Below are 20,372 nucleotides of genomic sequence, written 5' to 3'. Positions count from 1 at the left end.
ACATGAAAATTCAGTAAGTTTTTGGGCATAAAGCCTTAATATCAGTGACTCTTACTTGGAACTGTGAGAGAAAGGATAATACAAATCAAAATTAAGATCACTTATCCAAGGAAAACATTTTATTTTTGGTCAGGATCAAATTCTAACTGGAGGATATCTGGTATCAGTTGTCATGGTATGAGTAGCACAAATCTTATTTTCTCTGCAGAATTCACTGACTCTGAATGTGAATACCAATCACTGAGAAGTGTCAGAATGGCTTCTAGATATCTGGCAATGGAGATTGTCTCCTTGTCAAAAACTATAGCTGGAATCTTGTGATCTTTGTTATTCACCCTTAAAATTTCATTCAGTTTGTAACAGGGAAGAGTCAATCCTGACTCCATGTTGGATCTGTTTCTTTTACTTTAACCTTTGCTTCCTGTTGCCTTTGTTCACTAAAAGGATACTGTCTATACACAACGGCCTACCTCAGGGAACCCTACCCATCTGCCTGAATGTTAAACCAAAGTGCCTTTGTTCAGGGAAGCACCCTGACCCTGTCCACCTGTGAATGGCTGCAAGAAAGAAGAAATTAACACATCCCCTGCCCAAGGCTGGCCATTCCAGGAGATATTCGCAAGACTTACAGCCTTTCTACTTTACTTCCCCACCTCCTCTGCCTCTCTTTTCTATAAAAGAAACTGGCATCCAAACCCCGGTAAGATGGGTTTTTTTGAGACACTAGTCTGCCATCTCTCCGAAAGGGTTGCTGCTCCTTGACTCAACACCTTCCTCGTCTCCCGATTTACTGGCCTGTTGTGTGGCTAACAGAGCAAGCTTGGACTCGGTAACAAGTTCACTGTTTATTCAACTCCACAAACTTGATTTTCAAACACCTGACCATAGCCAACTCACAAGGTAAAAGATTTCACTTCACCATTTGGCCATTCCAGTTCTTCCATTTAACTGAACCCCTAAAAGAACACTCTTCTATCATGTTTATAGTGCCCCTACTTTGTACATGTCATTGCGTTGTGAGCATATTCATGTCACAAGAGTCCCCAAACAACCCACAGATTTATACATCCCTTGGTGTAAAAGGGGAATATGTCTGGAAGGAAAAAATAATGCAGAAGAAAAGGGGTATTTAAAACATATATGTATTACAGTAGAAAATAAACCATGTAGGGTATTCCCTGGCAGTCCAGTGGTTAGGACTCAGTGCTTGCACTGCCACCGCCTGGGTTCTTTCCCTGGTCGGGGAACTAAGATCCCACAAGCCATGCGGTGCTGCCAAAAAAACAAAACAAAAACAAACAAAACAATCAAAAGAAAAGAAACCATGTAACCTATTGCTTAATACAATGATTATAATCAAAATTTTAATAGCCTTTGGATAATTGCTCTTCTGGTAAATTGCTTAGATTATCTAAACAACAGTTCCACGCATTAACTTTTATTAAACGAGGGTAAAAATATCTTGGGCAATTTATTTAAATAGTATTTTACAAACTTTTTCAACAACCCTATTGAACAACGGAACATATGTCTGCTGCAGGGGGAAAACTGTAATGAATTATTAGCATGAAGAAAAGTATGGTGAACTTTCCTGGTGGTCCAGTGGTTAAGAATCCGTCTTCCAATGCAGGGGATGTGAGTTCGATCCCTGGTTGGGTAACTAATATCCCACATGCCGTGGGGCAAATAAGCCTGCGGGCTCTGGAGCCTGCATGCAGCAACGAAGAACCCGCGCTCCGCAACTAAGACCAACGCAGCCAAATAAATACTTTTTTCTTAAAAAGGAAAAGAAAACTATGGTGTATCCTAACCAAGAAATCAGGAGTTTCAGGAGTAAACATTCAGTGTTTTATTAAAGCGTCTGACTCCAGTTTTTGATGCTTGATTACTGACACCTTCTAAGTCTCACAACCTCTTCCTATTCTGCTTCTCTGGGCAAGCTGATGAGGAAGCCTGATGGATCCCTCCTGCGATGCAAACTGGTAGTTCAAACCATATGCATATCCTCCAACAAGCCTCAAATAGTGATCACGTTAACAAACCAAGCCAGTGACCATTCCCTGTTGTCTCAAATCATTTTTTGAACAACTTAGAAGTCTCCCCTGTCCCCCTAGAAACCTGAATAATGTAACACACATTCTCATAACACTTCAACGTTAATATCAATCTAAATGACCTTTAGTGGGGTCCCACCTTTTTCCACTGAATGGCTACAATTACAATTAGCAACAACAAAAAATATTTGGGGAGTGAATGTATGAAATTTCAAGTTTATCTATCAAACAAAAATATTCCCATTGTACATTGTTCATTTTTCAGAGAAAACGCATGAACATCAATATTTTCAAATTATTTCACTGAGTGATTCAAGCACAAAAGAGAGATTTATGATTTTTAAGTTTTCTAATATTTTGCATATGCGTACTATATTTGTTATTTTCCCGTCATGTAAATCAAGGTGCATGCCTTCGGTTTACCTTGGACACAATAAAGAATATGAAGCACTACGTTCACGTAATGCATACTCATGGATGTGGAGCAGGTTTTAAGGAATGTTCAAAAAGCACAGTCCCAATGTGGAGTCGCCTGCCCCCAGGACAGCAAACCAAGACTTACTTGCAGTTTCACCCCTTCCAGGAATGTGACCTTAAATCAATCACTCTGGAATTTCCTGAACAACACTACAGATGTAACCTACAGGAAAAGACCTTTGCAATCCCTCCCCCAGCAAAAGGTAACCTTGCCAAAAAAACTTTTTTCTTTTGGAAATATCTTTCTTATCCTGCCTGGTTTCTATTTACAAATGATTTGCATTTTGTACAGCTGCTTTGAGCCCCTCTTTATTTATTGATACTAGATGGGATGCACACTGATTCACAAATCACTCATGAAAGCCAGTTAGTTCTTTAAATTTACTCCATTCAATTTTTGTTCTTTACTAGAAGGCAGAGTCTGAAATGCACTCCTACGGTATTTTCACTATAGCCGCATAAATATTCTGGAGCAGAGTTTGCAGAGAATAAATCAGATACAAATTATGAATATATAATCCATAAATTGTATGTTGTTTGATTCCATCAGGGAAAGAAATTTTTACAGATTCTTTCAACCCTGAGAGCCTAATGATGCAATGCTAGCTTCTGTTATAAAGTATTAAGGTGGAATAAAACTGTGTTGGTGGAAGAAACATGATTCATCCAGGGTTATGAAAAACGATTGATTTTATTAATTAAAGAACACCTATTTTAATTGATTCAGAATTAAACCAAAGCAAAATGTAATGGCAACAGTCAAATGTAAATCATACACATGCACATACTGTTTTTCTCACACTAACTGCTCTCTTTCAAGTTCCAGGAAAAAAACTAATTTTTCATTAAACACACATATATACAACAGCTATTCCCATTCACTGCAAAAAGTGATCAGCTTTTCCTTTGTACTGTTTCTACCACATAATCAGCCCCTAGGAACCTGTCACTCTCCTCCCGGGAAAAGCCCAGTTCCTTAAAGTCCCTTCTGCTCTGTTCACGGCCAGTTGGTAGACCATTCTGTGCTGTAACCTGTAATGGCCTATCTACAGAAGGGCCTGAACATAGTAAGCATGATTAGTCATGTCACAGTTTTACACTACTCACTGCCACCCCCCAACTAATGCTAATTCACACGCTACTGAATTTGATAATAAAGGGTCCCACTTTTACTAGGGGACATGGATGTGGATGAACTACAGTTAATGAAGTCAGCCCCCTCATCTTATTGACTCTTTCCCAGAGACCATTCTGAAAGTCCTGTAGTTAAGGCATAAAATGAACAGACTTCAAACTTCGGGTTGAAAGGCATTAAGAGCAACATAGCCTTTTCAAGAAAAGACAAATATTTATACACTGAAGATAACAGGCCATTTCCACACATGTCCTTCTTCCTGTCATACACATCATGTCATACGTTTTACCATACGTGACTTGTAATTATTCTCTTGTATGCAATATCTCAGATTACTCTCAAAGAACTAAAGACATTTGTTTCTAGTATGGATTCTCTGATACAGTCTGTTGTCAGAAGGGCTCAAAAACTTTCCATATCATTACACCAAAGGTGTTGATACTTGATGAAAACCTTTACATTTCTTGCCACACACATTACATTTGTGTGGTTTCCTTCCAGAATAAGTATTTTGATATCTAGTGATGAATGAGCAATAATTTGAAACCTTGCAATACTCACTGAATGTTCAAGTATGAAGTATTTGGTGAACACTCAGTTTAAGGCACAACACAAAAGCTTTGACACATTCATTTCATCTGGAATGTCCTGTCCAGTATAGATTATCTGATGATTGGTGAGACGTGAGCCCTGAGTAAAGGTTTTTCCCATTCATGGCATTTGTGAGGTAGTCTCCAGAATGAATTCTTTGGTGAATGAATTTCTTCTCCAAAGGCCTGGTCATACTAAATACGTTTATCTGATTCTTTCCAGCGTGATTTTTCCAATGAAGCGTAACATGTGGACACCTGCTAAAACCCTCACTTAAAAGTCTCTCACCAGTATGGATTACCTGATGGTAAGGTAGGACTGAAAGTAAACTGAAGGATATGCCACACATTATATTTGAAAGATTTCTATTTCTCTCCAGTATAAATTCTTCGGTGGATATTAAGGTATGAATTCTGACTAAAGACTTTGAGACATTCATTACATTTCTATGGTTTCTGTCTAGCATGGATTATCCAATCATAGGTAAGGCTTTGCCACACTGAAGACATTTCCATGATTTCTACCACTATGAATCTCCCATGAACTTAAAGTGTCAATTTTCAAGGAAGTCCTTCCCACCTATATTACATTAACATGGTTTCCCCTCTGTATTTATTACCTAATGTGTAGTGAGGGTTGAAATCTGAGTAAAGCCTTTTCAGCACTCAATATTTTTGAAAGGTTTCTCTACAGCATGTATTCTACAATGAGATGCAAGCAGTGAATTCTGAATAAAGACCTTACCACACTAATTACATTTATAAGGTTTTTTTTCCAGTATGTATTCTCTGATGCTTTGCAAAGGTTGGATTTTGACTAAATGCCTTGCCACACTCATTACATTTGTAAGGTTTCTCTCCAGTATGAATCCTCTGATGTCTTTCAAGATATGAATTTTGACTAAACATTCTGCCACATACATCACACTTATATAATTTCTCTACTCTATGCATTATCTGATGTCGAGTGAGGGTTGAGCTCTGATGAAAGGTTTTGCCACACTCATTACATATGTGACATCTCTCTTGAGTATGAATTACCTGATGCTTTGCAAGGGATGCTTTTAGACTACAGACTTTGCCACACTCACCACATTTGTAAGGTTCCTCTCCAGTATGAATTTTCTGATGAATTGCAAGGATTGCTTTTTTAATAAAGACCTTACCACAGTCATTACATTTGTAAGGTTTCTCTCCAGAATGAATCCTACGATGTTTTGCAAGGTATGAACGTACACTAAAGGCTCTGCCACACACATCACATTTATATAATTTTCCTCCTTTATGAATTACCTGATGACTCCTGAGGTACGCCCTCTTACGGAAGATTTTGCCACACACATTACATTTGTAAGGATCCTCTCCAGTATGAATTGCCTGATGACATGCAAGCGCTGCTTTCTGACTAAAGACCTGGCCACACTCATTACATTTGTAAGGCTTCTCTCCAGTATGAGTTCTCTGATGAACTGCAAGATTTGAATTTCGACTATAAACTTTGCCACATACATCACATTTATATATTCTCACTCCTTTATGGATTATCTGATGTCGAGCGAGGATTGAGCTGTGATAAAAGGTTTTACCACACTCATTACATTTGTAAGGTTTCTCTCCAGTATGAATTCTCTGATGACTTGCAAGGGTTCCTTTTCGACTAAAGACCTTCCCACACTCGTTACATTTGTAAGGTTTCTCTCCAGTATGAATTCTCTGATGATGTGCAAGGATTGAACTTCGATTAAAGACTCTGCCACATACATCACATTTATATGGTTTTGCTCCTGTATGGATTAACTGATGTCTTCTACGATTCGAGTTGTGATTAAACACTTTATCACACACATTACATTTGTAAGGTTTTTCTGCAGTATGAATTCTCTGATGAACTGCAAGGTTTGATTTGTGACTAAAGACTTTTTCACACATGTCACATTTATAAAAATTCTCTTCTGTATGGATTACCTGATGTCCAGTGATGTGTGAGCCATGATCAAGGGTTTTGCCACACACGTTATGTTTGTAAGATTTCTCTCCAGTATGAGTTCTCTGATGAACTGCAAGGTCTGAATTTTGACTAAAAACTTTGCCACATACATCACAATTATGTAATTTTTCTTCTGTATGGATGATCTGATGTCGAGTGCGGTTTGAGACCTGATGAAAGGTTTTGCCAGACTCATTACATTTGTAAGGTTGTTCCCTGTGTGCCCTCTGGTCTTGTGTCAGTACTGAAGGATGCACAAAATCGTTCCCATTTGTATAAGAAATGCTTGTCTGGACAACAGGAGTAACTGTCTGAGGTGGTGAAAATGAGGCACTACTGTTGATATTCTTGTCAGCTTGATTAAATTCACCAATTTTTTGTTCACTTTTAAATATATGCAATTCATCCCGAAAGCTTGATGCAAGCCTATTTTCAATAGGCTTAATTCCTGCAACACTCCTACCAAGTCCATCTCTCTTATCAGTAGGATTTTCATTATGGGACATAGGAGTTCCTTTGTAATTTCTTACCTCATCTCTCTGCTGAGGCTCAAAGTCAGATATATTTTCCTGGATTCCCCTGAGGTTAAAACGTTTCACTTTATTCCTTTCATGTCTTCCCAACATCACTTTTTGTAATATTTCTCCTCTACCAGTGTTTACTTTTAGTTGTAATTTCTTGATCACGTGTGTAGGAGAGATGTCTAGAAGATAAAAGAACCATAAGTAGCCTATTCATTTTAATTCATAAATAAACGCTTCATGTTAAATACCTGATATTACACCAAAACTAACACTTATACCAAAGTTATTAACTTTCCAACAAAGATCTTCACGTTTGTAGGAACACAAAAGGAATGATTCTTCACTAAAGAAAAAGTGATTAATTTTAGGGTACTGTACTTTCAAACAGCGTATGCCAAAAATACTCACATAGGAATAACTTCTGTTAGCTATCAAAGAAAGTATATTTCCACCATGATGTATAAGCACACACCAATTAACAGTAAACATACTGCTGTCTCATAGCTGAGGAGAAAAAGACATTACCCTATGCGTATATTCTGCATACCTATTATTCATAAATAACTGCTAAATAGCAGACAATATATTGTAACAGTCAGTAATAGAAAACTAGCAGGAATTCCCTGGCGGACCTGTGGTTAGGACGCCGCACTTTCACTACAGAGGGCCCAGGTTCAATCCCTGGTCAGGGAACTAAGATCCCACAAGCTGTGCAGCATGGCCAAAATAAAAGGAAAAAAAAGAAAACTACCATATTGATGAATAATCTAAATGAGTTGCAGATAGAACTGGGAAACAAATATAGCATAGAGAAAATGAAGAATTTGATAAAACAACTTTTTAAAAAACAAAATATTTTTCTCAGTACCTCCTATAAAACTATGTATCCATGAAAAAGCATAAAACATCTCAAAGCCAATCATCCGTAAATCAAAATTAGATATTTATGAATAAAATATTCTCCATTTACATTTACAACCAATTAATGGAGCAATTCCCAACCTATGAAGTGCCCTCAAACATCCAGCTCATTGGCTCCACAATATACACAATAAAGAGTGAGCAACTGGTAAATTTATTAACTACGCTCAGAAACGACGTCGTTGAGACAAATTGCAAAACAAACAAACAAAAGAAGCATACGATATAAAATGCAAAGGGACGTCAATAAACATGACGCACTATTAATATATCTTGATATACAAAATTACCTTTTGAGTCTTTACTAAAAACGTGCACTATTCTAAGGCATCTAACAGCAATAATTTCCTTTAAATGGCTTGAAGAAACTTACCACAATTTTTCAGATTAGGACAGAAGACTCACAGTTTTCTGTACATGATCCCAACTGACACAGAAAGTAGTGAGAGAAACAGGATTTGAACCTAGACCTACAGACTAAGACAACATCACTTAAGCATGACTACCCAGACAAGCAGTATAAATTACATAATATTACAGAAAATTCCAAGAGTTTAAAAAGAAAACTTCAAAGGAGATGCAAGAAGACGTGAGCTGTGTAACTAAAAATGTTGTTCAGGCATCCCTCCTGGAAATGGTTGCTGGTTCATCATTGGAGGTGTCACTCCACCTCATAAGCTCTCTCATTAAGATGCTTCAAACTTAGGTGTAGACGTAGAATGAACGATGGTGCACACACAGGTAATGAAAAATATGGCATCAACAACAATTTACTCAACAGTGTCACAAATATGGGGATGTGAACTTGGACACTTTTCTTAGGAGAAATTCCTATACCATTTAACTGAGGCTGAAAGGGAATGGTCATTAGCATATATGAAACACTGTCACAGTGCCCTTGAGACGTGCCTTTGTGTCACTCCACAAAAGCAGAAAAAAGAATGTGGAAAGACTACTCGGCCGGGCTCTGATGGTAACCTGGAACATGCTGAACTCTCCACTAAATAGCCTGAAGTGGTGATTCTGTGTGTAGCAGGAAAATGTTACAAGATATGAGGAAAAGCATTCTCTGTAAGAATTTTCTGTTACCCAGTAAACCCACTCCATAGAGTCCACCAGAAGTTGTCCATTAACTAAGGGTGGATTATCACAGCAAACAAACTAGAAAAATTTCAGAGCCTTGGACTATGTATTTCAAAAACAGAGTTATAGGCTTCCCTGGTGGCGCAGTGGTTGAGAGTCCGCCTGCCAATGCAGGGGACACAGGTTCGTGCCCCCGTCCGGGAAGATCCCACATGCCGTGGAGCGGCTGGGCCCGTGAGCCATGGCCGCTGAGCCTGCGTGTCCAGAGCCTGTGCTCCACAACAGGAGAGGCCACAACAGTGAGAGGCCCGCGTACCGCAAAAAAAAAAAAAAACAGAGTTATAGAGGCACAATCATACAAACTTAGAGGAGTACAAAATCAGGAAGGGTATACGTTTCCCAACTAGGTAGCACAGTACACGAGTGGAAAAAATGCAAGATATGTGTGTCAGATTCTATAGGACCTTCAGATGGAACCATGAGCTTTACCCACAGATGCCAAAGTAAAACCCTGAAATATTCACATAGTCACCTCATGAAAGATTGGGGATTAAAAAAAGGATCTCTCTGTCCATTATCTTTACAGTTTTCCTAAGTAAAAGTTACATACGATCCATTCAAACTGGCTGTTACACACATCCTGCAGTTTGTGGCAAAAGCAGAACACAAGAAATGGCTGAGGGATCTAAATAAGCAGACAGGGCCTGAGACAGCTCCATGCAGGTTCTGAGGTGCCAGATGGAATAAGAGGGCAGCCAGTGTCTCCCATCTTCTGATTACGTATCCTAAAAACATCAAATGTGGATGGAACTGGGAAAGGTTCAGGTATTGAGTCTGGAGGCATCAGCTCTTATCTATATGGACTGAGAACTGAGCTTCCAATAAAATCATGCCCTGAGGGAGAGATGAGGGGGCCAGAAACCCCAATAAAACAGCTCGCTTCGGACAACTGGCACTCAATTGAGCGGGAGGCTTTGGGATCACTGGGCAGCAGGGACTCACTGCCAGCCTGCCAGACTCACGGCCTGGTCTCCACCCTCCTGGTGGGCATTTCTCTGCTCAGGGCCGCTGCCAGCCCGGACTGGCAACCTTTTCTGCTGAACATCCCTAGGCAAGATACGAGTGCCAGGGAAGGGATGGATTCCTCCCTCCACAAAGCGCCTCCTAGCCCATGCTGGGCATGTTCTAGGAATGGGAACTGGCTTTCAACTTTCACCACAGGCCACCCTTAGCCAGCAGGAGCACACTAAGGAAATTTTACCGTCATATTCAATGCATGAGAAAGCTGACCGTTTTTCCCCCTGCTGCCAACACAACACACGGACATCAATAAATGACACTAATAAAATGCGGTACTATTTAAAAGAGAAACGAAAAACAGCCCGCCTCACACTCCTCAAAGTCAAGCAACAACCAGTTCACGGGAGCTAGATACGGACCGTTGTAGATCATGATAAAGACTTTGCCTTTGTCTCTGTAGGAGCTGCAGCACCACTGCAGGGTGAAAGAATGCATTTTACATGTTGAAAGAGTGATAAGTTATGGAGAAGAAAAACTTCCCTCTGAGAGTTCATAATAATAAACAAACATTGGTATTCTCACAGAACTCTCCAACAGGAGTGTTCAGAGTTTCTCAAACACTATTATAATAATGAGGCTTCCCCTCAGCCCTTCTGAGATCTGACCTATATTCAAACTTTGATACAATCCCAAAGGCACTCACCTCACTATCTACAGCCTAGGGCTCTTTCTCTTGCTACAAAGTGGGTAAAATATTCAGATGAGAAACAGAAATTCCTCCAGTTAAGAACAAAGAAACATGATTAGCTATGGATTTTCCGGAAACTTAGTTCTTTGTCCACCAGAGGATGGAGGACATTACCAATGGGTCTAGAAAAATATTTCAAAAATTCATCCACTACTTGCCTCCTTCTGAATACACAGGGAACAGTATAATATGCAGAAACATAGTTCTTTTCCTAGAACTCCATAATCAAAAGCCCATGGGTAGAAAACAGGAAAGTGGGTATATCAAAAGCTTGCCGTAACTACGTGAGCTCTGGAACAACCCCTGATGCATCATGAAGTGCGCAGGTCATCGTAAGAAAAGGTAGGTTTATGCTCCTGATGCCATATCATGAAGCGTTTCACATCTGAGTCAACAGGGATTTCATATCAGTCAAGGAAAACCAGCTCAAATGAGGCACACAAAGGAAATGCAAAGATACCAAGGGAAGATCCCTACTTCTAGAGGGAAGTTATCCTCACCTAGGGAGAGCAGGTTCCTGTAGGTCTCCAACATCACGTCCCTGTACAAGGCTTGCTGAGCGGGTTCCAGGCATTCCCACTCCTCCTGAGAGAATTCTATGTCAATATCCTTGAATGTCAACTGTTCCTGAAATGAAAATACATTTCACCAGGGGGTCCTGGGGAGAGTTCTTATTTGCACACAAAATGACAAGAAGAGAGGGGTAAGGATGAATTCAGTTGAAGTACGTTTTCTGACAAATCCACGTAAAGGTATTTGGAGCAAATTATCAGTCTCTAATTTTAATTTCTTATGCTTTTTCATGAGATTATGATATCTTCCAATTAATGTGGAGTTTTCATTTTTGTGGAAAATATATGAAATACATACAAATAAAATTCAAGAATGGATTGTCTATGCAGAAGTATTACATATTATGTTTGACATACTGAGTGATACTCAATATCTAGATGAGCTATAGAATGAGTGATGTCTTAAGTCCACAGTGGCTTTAAAAAAAGTCAAAATCTTAAATTATGATGATGACGACAACAGCAATGACTAACAGTGGTTGAATACTTCCTATATGCAAAAAACTACTCTAAAGGCTTTATACATGTGAGCTTGTCATCAACCTAACAGCTCTTTACAGTAAGATCTGTTCCCATCTTACAGAGGAGAAAACTGTCAGAGACAGTCTGAGCAACTCAACTGAGGTTAAGAAGCTAAGAAATGACAGAGCAAGCATATGAACTAAGGTGGCTGGGCTCTGGAATTGAAGATAAAGAAGCAGAAAATTTAGTAACAGAAAGACCAGTGAAAGTACACTGACAGAGAATTCCTGGAGAAACCTTGAAAGGTCACTACAGATGTGGGCACACACAAAAATGTACATAAAATGTTAGTCATATTATTACTATTTAAACCGTTAAGGGAATTCCTTGGCAGTCCAGTGGTTAGGACTCTGCACTTTAATTACCGAGCACCCAAGTTCAATCCCTGGTCATGGAACTAATACCCTGCAAGCCAAGCAGTGTGGCCAAAAAACATTTAAAAAATGAAAGAGAAAACAAAAAACATTAACAGGAGAGTGTAGAAAAAATTCAAGGCCATGGAATATATTTAAGACATCATTTCAACTGAAAAAGATATCTTACGCAGTAATAAAATCATGATGTCCTTTATCAAACCATGCACTTGAACATTCACAAACTCTTGCATAAATATGTAAACACACAATTAACTGAAATGAGAGCTGTCTCTGGACATATTTTTGCAACATTTTTTTCATCATCAATTTTATTCAAGTGAATTTCAGCATCTTTGGGACAATGAAAACGTATCAGCTATAGTAAATGGTACTAACATGAAAACATAGGATACTTTAACTCTGATCTCAATAGATACCTATATTCAAAAATATAAATACAATTTTATCCACTAAAATTGACATATGAAGGTATTAATCAATATAAAACAGAGTTAACTAGAACATTTCACCATACACCATAATCAAAAGAAAACACTTGATGCGTTTCTGTGTAACTACCCTGGAGTGAAGGGGGCTGACTAGGTCTCCTGCCTTTTGCCACGGTACGACGTGCCTGCGTAGAGGCAACTAGAAGAAATAACAGGAAAAACAGAGAACAAGAGTGAGAAAAACAGAGAAAATGTGTCAGAGAGTTGGAACAGTTAACGTTCACAAATCTGAGGAGATGGACAGGCAAAAAGTTAAAGGATGGAGAAAGATAATCCGTCCTAAAGAGAGCACAGGTGACTATATTATACCATACAAAATAAAGACAAAAACTGACATGAAACAAAGGCTGTTATATAATGATATAAGGTACAAATCACCAAGAAGATATAAAAATTATAAACACATATAACATTAGAGCTCCCCCCAAAATGAAGTAAACGTTAATAGAGATGAAGAGAGAAGTAGACAGCAGCACAATATCAGTATGAGACTTCAACACCCTAGTTCTACCTACAGATAGAAACAAAAAGATCAATAAGGAAACAGAGGCCTTAAACAACAATATAGGACAACTGTACCTGAGACATGTACAGAACACTCCACCCAATGACAGTAGAAAACACATCCTTCTAGAGCACACATGAAACATTTTCCAGGAAAGACCACATCTTAGGCCACAAAACAAATCTTAACAAATTTAAGAAGGTTGAGATCATAAAAAGTATCTTCTCCAACCACAATGAAAAGATACTAGAAATAAAGAGCAGAAGGAAAACAGGAAAATCCCCCAAATGAGGAAATTAAACAGCCCATTCTTAAAGAAGCAATGGGTCAAAGAAGAAATCACACGGAAATTTTAAAAATATTTGAATGAGAATAAAAACGCAACATACTAAAATTTATAACATGCAGTCAAAGCTGTATTAAAACAAAAGTCAAGGACTTCCCTGGCACTTTGGTGGTTAAGACTGTGCTTCCATTGTAGGGGGTGTGGGTTCGATCCCTTGACAGGGAACTAAGATCCCACGTGCTGCATGGCACGGCCTAAAAAAAAAGGTCTACAATGTTAAATGCTTACAACAAAAGAGGGAAAAGCAGGACCTCCCTGGCGGTCCCGTGGTTAATACTCCCTGCTTCCACCGCAGGGGGCATGAGTTCGATCTCTGGAAGGGGAACTAAGATCCTGTATGGCACACAGCATGGCCAAAAAAATAAAATAAAATAAAGTATTTTTTAAAAAGGAAAAGATGTCTACACTGCTGTTCAAGAAAGTACTGAACGCCCTAGCTAGAGCCGTTAGACAAGACAAAGAAATCAAAGATATGATAATTGAAAAAAGTTAAAATTGTTTTTTTGCAGGTGACAAGGTTTTATATATACAAAACAAAAAGATTCCACAAAAAAACGACTACTTCAAAAGAAAACTTTACAAAAGTTGCAGCATAAAAACATCAGCGCAGGGCTTCCCTGGTGGCGCAGTGGTTGAGAGTCCGCCTGCCGATGCAGGGGACACGGGTTCGTGCCCCGGTCCGGGAGGATCCCACATGCCGCGGAGCAGCTGGGCCCGTGAGCCATGGCCGCTGAGCCTGTGCATTCGGAGCCTGTGCTCTGCGACGGGAGAGGCCACAACAGTGAGAGGCCTGCATACCGCAAAAAAAAAAAAAAAAAAAGGCAACAGATGCAAAATTAAATACAGATGTTGAATAGTTGAAGGATAGACATAATTAGCCTTGTTAGTATAGCAACTTGATTAAAAGATTTGTTTTTAAAGCTGGACAACATGGATTCAATTCCTGATTCAGTCACTTGCTGGGATGGAACTGAATGGGTCTAAATCTGTCTTTGCCCTAAAATCCTTCATTTGTGAAATGAAAGTAAACGTCAGTGCTTTTTTCAGACATGAAAATTCAGTAAGTTTTTGGGCATAAAGCCTTAATATCAGTGACTCTTACTTGGAACTGTGAGAGAAAGGATAATACAAATCAAAATTAAGATCACTTATCCAAGGAAAACATTTTATTTTTGGTCAGGATCAAATTCTAACTGGAGGATATCTGGTGTCAGTTGTCATGGTATGAGTAGCACAAATCTTATTTTCTCTGCAGAATTCACTGACTCTGAATGTGAATACCAATCACTGAGAATGGCTTCTAGATATCTGGCAATGGAGATTGTCTCCTTGTCAAAAACTATAGCTGGAATCTTGTGATCTTTGTTATTCACCCTTAAAATTTCATTCAGTTTGTAACAGGGAAGAGTATCCTGACTCCATGTTGGATCTGTTTCTTTTACTTTAACCTTTGCTTCCTGTTGCCTTTGTTCACTAAAAGGATACTGTCTATACACAACGGCCTACCTCAGGGAACCCTACCCATCTGCCTGAATGTTAAACCAAAGTGCCTTTGTTCAGGGAAGCACCCTGACCCTGTCCACCTGTGAATGGCTGCAAGAAAGAAGAAATTAACACATCCCCTGCCCAAGGCTGGCCATTCCAGGAGATATTCGCAAGACTTAGAGCCTTTCTACTTTACTTCCCCACCTCCTCTGCCTCTCTTTTCTATAAAAGAAACTGGCATCCAAACCCCGGTAAGATGGGTTTTTTTGAGACACTAGTCTGCCATCTCTCCGAAAGGGTTGCTGTTCCTTGACTCAACACCTTCCTCGTCTCCCGATTTACTGGCCTGTTGTGTGGCTAACAGAGCAAGCTTGGACTCGGTAACAAGTTCACTGTTTATTCAACTCCACAAACTTGATTTTCAAACACCTGACCATAGCCAACTCACAAGGTAAAAGATTTCACTTCACCATTTGGCCATTCCAGTTCTTCCATTTAACTGAACCCCTAAAAGAACACTCTTCTATCATGTTTATAGTGCCCCTACTTTGTACATGTCATTGCGTTGTGAGCATATTCATGTCACAAGAGTCCCCAAACAACCCACAGATTTATACATCCCTTGGTGTAAAAGGGGAATATGTCTGGAAGGAAAAAATAATGCAGAAGAAAAGGGGTATTTAAAACATATATGTATTACAGTAGAAAATAAACCATGTAGGGTATTCCCTGGCAGTCCAGTGGTTAGGACTCAGTGCTTGCACTGCCACCGCCTGGGTTCTTTCCCTGGTCGGGGAACTAAGATCCCATAAGCCATGCGGTGCTGCCAAAAAAACAAAACAAAAACAAACAAAACAATCAAAAGAAAAGAAACCATGTAACCTATTGCTTAATACAATGATTATAATCAAAATTTTAATAGCCTTTGGATAATTGCTCTTCTGGTAAATTGCTTAGATTATCTAAACACAGTTCCACGCATTAACTTTTATTAAACGAGGGTAAAAATATCTTGGGCAATTTATTTAAATAGTATTTTACAAACTTTTTCAACAACCCTATTGAACAACGGAACATATGTCTGCTGCAGGGGGAAAACTGTAATGAATTATTAGCATGAAGAAAAGTATGGTGAACTTTCCTGGTGGTCCAGTGGTTAAGAATCCGTCTTCCAATGCAGGGGATGTGAGTTCGATCCCTGGTTGGGTAACTAATATCCCACATGCCGTGGGGCAAATAAGCCTGCGGGCTCTGGAGCCTGCATGCAGCAACGAAGAACCCGCGCTCCGCAACTAAGACCAACGCAGCCAAATAAATACTTTTTTCTTAAAAAGGAAAAGAAAACTATGGTGTATCCTAACCAAGAAATCAGGAGTTTCAGGAGTAAACATTCAGTGTTTTATTAAAGCGTCTGACTCCAGTTTTTGATGCTTGATTACTGACACCTTCTAAGTCTCACAACCTCTTCCTATTCTGCTTCTCTGGGCAAGCTGATGAGGAAGCCTGATGGATCCCTCCTGCGATGCAAACTGGTAGTTCAAACCATATGCATATCCTCCAACAAGCCTCAAATAGTGATCACGTTAACAAACCAAGCCAGTGACCATTCCCTGTTGTCTCAAATCATTTTTTGAACAACTTAGAAGTCTCCCCTGTCCCCCTAGAAACCTGAATAATGTAACACACATTCTCATAACACTTCAACGTTAATATCAATCTAAATGACCTTTAGTGGGGTCCCACCTTTTTCCACTGAATGGCTACAATTACAATTAGCAACAACAAAAAATATTTGGGGAGTGAATGTATGAAATTTCAAGTTTATCTATCAAACAAAAATATTCCCATTGTACATTGTTCATTTTTCAGAGAAAACGCATGAACATCAATATTTTCAAATTATTTCACTGAGTGATTCAAGCACAAAAGAGAGATTTATGATTTTTAAGTTTTCTAATATTTTGCATATGCGTACTATATTTGTTATTTTCCCGTCATGTAAATCAAGGTGCATGCCTTCGGTTTACCTTGGACACAATAAAGAATATGAAGCACTACGTTCACGTAATGCATACTCATGGATGTGGAGCAGGTTTTAAGGAATGTTCAAAAAGCACAGCCCCAATGTGGAGTCGCCTGCCCCCAGGACAGCAAACCAAGACTTACTTGCAGTTTCACCCCTTCCAGGAATGTGACCTTAAATCAATCACTCTGGAATTTCCTGAACAACACTACAGATGTAACCTACAGGAAAAGACCTTTGCAATCCCTCCCCCAGCAAAAGGTAACCTTGCCAAAAAAACTTTTTTCTTTTGGAAATATCTTTCTTATCCTGCCTGGTTTCTATTTACAAATGATTTGCATTTTGTACAGCTGCTTTGAGCCCCTCTTTATTTATTGATACTAGATGGGATGCACACTGATTCACAAATCACTCATGAAAGCCAGTTAGTTCTTTAAATTTACTCCGTTCAATTTTTGTTCTTTAATAGAAGGCAGAGTCTGAAATGCACTCCTACGGTATTTTCACTATAGCCGCATAAATATTCTGGAGCAGAGTTTGCAGAGAATAAATCAGATACAAATTATGAATATATAATCCATAAATTGTATGTTGTTTGATTCCATCAGGGAAAGAAATTTTTACAGATTCTTTCAACCCTGAGAGCCTAATGATGCAATGCTAGCTTCTGTTATAAAGTATTAAGGTGGAATAAAACTGTGTTGGTGGAAGAAACATGATTCATCCAGGGTTATGAAAAACGATTGATTTTATTAATTAAAGAACACCTATTTTAATTGATTCAGAATTAAACCAAAGCAAAATGTAATGGCAACAGTCAAATGTAAATCATACACATGCACATACTGTTTTTCTCACACTAACTGCTCTCTTTCAAGTTCCAGGAAAAAAACTAATTTTTCATTAAACACACATATATACAACAGCTATTCCCATTCACTGCAAAAAGTGATCAGCTTTTCCTTTGTACTGTTTCTACCACATAATCAGCCCCTAGGAACCTGTCACTCTCCTCCCGGGAAAAGCCCAGTTCCTTAATGTCCCTTCTGCTCTGTTCACGGCCAGTTGGTAGACCATTCTGTGCTGTAACCTGTAATGGCCTATCTACAGAAGGGCCTGAACATAGTAAGCATGATTAGTCATGTCACAGTTTTACACTACTCACTGCCACCCCCCAACTAATGCTAATTCACACGCTACTGAATTTGATAATAAAGGGTCCCACTTTTACCAGGGGACATGGATGTGGATGAACTACAGTTAATGAAGTCAGCCCCCTCATCTTATTGACTCTTTCCCAGAGACCATTCTGAAAGTCCTGTAGTTAAGGCATAAAATGAACAGACTTCAAACTTCGGGTTGAAAGGCATTAAGAGCAACATAGCCTTTTCAAGAAAAGACAAATATTTATACACTGAAGATAACAGGCCATTTCCACACACGTCCTTCTTCCTGTCATACACATCATGTCATACGTTTTACCATACGTGACTTGTAATTATTCTCTTGTATGCAATATCTCAGATTACTCTCAAAGAACTAAAGACATTTGTTTCTAGTATGGATTCTCTGATACAGTCTGTTGTCAGAAGGGCTCAAAAACTTTCCATATCATTACACCAAAGGTGTTGATACTTGATGAAAACCTTTACATTTCTTGCCACACACATTACATTTGTGTGGTTTCCTTCCAGAATAAGTATTTTGATATCTAGTGATGAATGAGCAATAATTTGAAACCTTGCAATACTCACTGAATGTTCAAGTATGAAGTATTTGGTGAACACTCAGTTTAAGGCACAACACAAAAGCTTTGACACATTCATTACATCTGGAATGTCCTGTCCAGTACAGATTATCTGATGATTGGTGAGACGTGAGCCCTGAGTAAAGGTTTTTCCCATTCATGGCATTTGTGAGGTAGTCTCCAGAATGAATTCTTTGGTGAATGAATTTCTTCTCCAAAGGCCTGGTCATACTAAATACGTTTATCTGATTCTTTCCAGCGTGATTTTTCCAATGAAGCGTAACATGTGCACACCTGCTAAAACCCTCACTTAAAGTCTCTCACCAGTATGGATTACCTGATGGTAAGGTAGGACTGAAAGTAAACTGAAGGATATGCCACACATTATATTTGAAAGATTTCTATTTCTCTCCAGTATAAATTCTTCGGTGGATATTAAGGTATGAATTCTGACTAAAGACTTTGAGACATTCATTACATTTCTATGGTTTCTGTCTAGCATGGATTATCCAATCATAGGTAAGGCTTTGCCACACTGAAGACATTTCCATGATTTCTACCACTGTGAATCTCCCATGAACTTAAAGTGTCAATTTTCAAGGAAGTCCTTCCCACCTATATTACATTAACATGGTTTCCCCTCTGTATTTATTACCTAATGTGTAGTGACGGTTGAAATCTGAGTAAAGCCTTTTCAGCACTCAATATTTTTGAAAGGTTTCTCTACAGCATGTATTCTACAATGAGATGCAAGCAGTGAATTCTGAATAAAGACCTTACCACACTAATTACATTTATAAGGTTTTTTTTCCAGTATGTATTCTCTGATGCTTTGCAAGGGTTGGATTTTGACTAAATACCTTGCCACACTCATTACATTTATAAGGTTTCTCTCCAGTATGAATCCTGTGATGAATCCTGAGGTGTGAATTTTGAGTAAAGACCTTGCCACAGACATTACATTTATAAGGTCTCTCTCGAGTATGAATTCTCTTATGACCTGCAAGGTGCGAATTACGACAAAAGCCTTTGCCACAAAAATCACATTTATAAGGTTTTGCTCCTGTATGGATCACCTGATGTCGCCTGAGGGCTGACTTATCATTAAAGCTTTTGCCACACTCATTACATTTGTAAGGTTTCTCTCCAGTATGAATCCTCTGATGTCTTGCAAGATATGAATTTTGACTAAAGACTCTGCCACATACATCACACTTATATAATTTCTCTTCTGTGTGGATTAACTGATGTCTACTGAGTTTCGATCTGTAATTAAAGGTCTTGCCACACTCATTACATATGTAAGGTTTCTCTCCAATATGATCTCTCTGATGAATTGCAAGGTCTGAATTTCGACTATAAACTTTGCCACATACATCACACTTATATAATTTCTCTCCTGTATGGATTATCTGATGTCGAGTGAGGGTTGAGCTCTGATGAAAGGTTTTGCCACACTCATTACATTTGTAACATTTCTCTCCAGTATGAATTACCTGATGGCTAGCAAGGGATGATTTTTTACTAAAGACTTTGCCACACTCATCACATTTGTAAGGTTCCTCTCCAGTATGAATTCTCTGATGAACTGCAAGGACTGCTTTTTTACGAAAGACCTTACCACAGTCATTACATTTGTAAGGTTTCTCTCCAGAATGAATTCTATGATGTTTTGCAAGGTATGAACGTACACTAAAGGCTCTGCCACACACATCACATTTATATAATTTTCCTCCTTTATGAATTACCTGATGTTTCCTGAGGTTTG

At 38.8% G+C, this 20,372-nt stretch overlaps 3 protein-coding genes across 4 annotated transcripts in view; 1 reads left to right on the top strand and 2 right to left on the bottom strand.

Moving 5' to 3' along the window:
- The window catches only part of LOC101281293 (zinc finger protein 665), a 369,078-nt gene that overhangs the window by 101,564 nt on the left and 247,142 nt on the right, over positions 1–20,372 (top strand). The gene's annotated exons all lie outside the window — the stretch shown is intronic.
- LOC101280890 (zinc finger protein 578-like) overlaps positions 5,657–20,372 on the bottom strand; it is a 33,283-nt gene continuing 18,567 nt past the window's right edge. The window contains 3 exon segments of the mRNA XM_049703468.1: positions 5,657–5,878; positions 5,880–6,946; positions 11,040–11,166. Coding sequence (XP_049559425.1) covers positions 5,798–5,878; positions 5,880–6,946; positions 11,040–11,166 — 1,275 coding nt within the window. The 3' untranslated portion in view covers positions 5,657–5,797.
- LOC105747735 (zinc finger protein 836-like) overlaps positions 17,596–20,372 on the bottom strand; it is a 94,072-nt gene continuing 91,295 nt past the window's right edge. For both annotated transcript variants that reach the window (XM_049703521.1, XM_049703520.1), the window contains one exon: positions 17,596–19,464. In XM_049703521.1, coding sequence (XP_049559478.1) covers positions 19,399–19,464 — 66 coding nt within the window. In that variant the 3' untranslated portion in view covers positions 17,596–19,398. The remainder of the gene's footprint in view (positions 19,465–20,372) is intronic.

Source organism: Orcinus orca, chromosome 20 (genome assembly GCF_937001465.1).
Source record: "Orcinus orca chromosome 20, mOrcOrc1.1, whole genome shotgun sequence".
NCBI classification, from domain to species: Eukaryota; Metazoa; Chordata; class Mammalia; order Artiodactyla; family Delphinidae; genus Orcinus; species Orcinus orca.
This window is presented reverse-complemented; position numbering and strand designations above follow the sequence as displayed.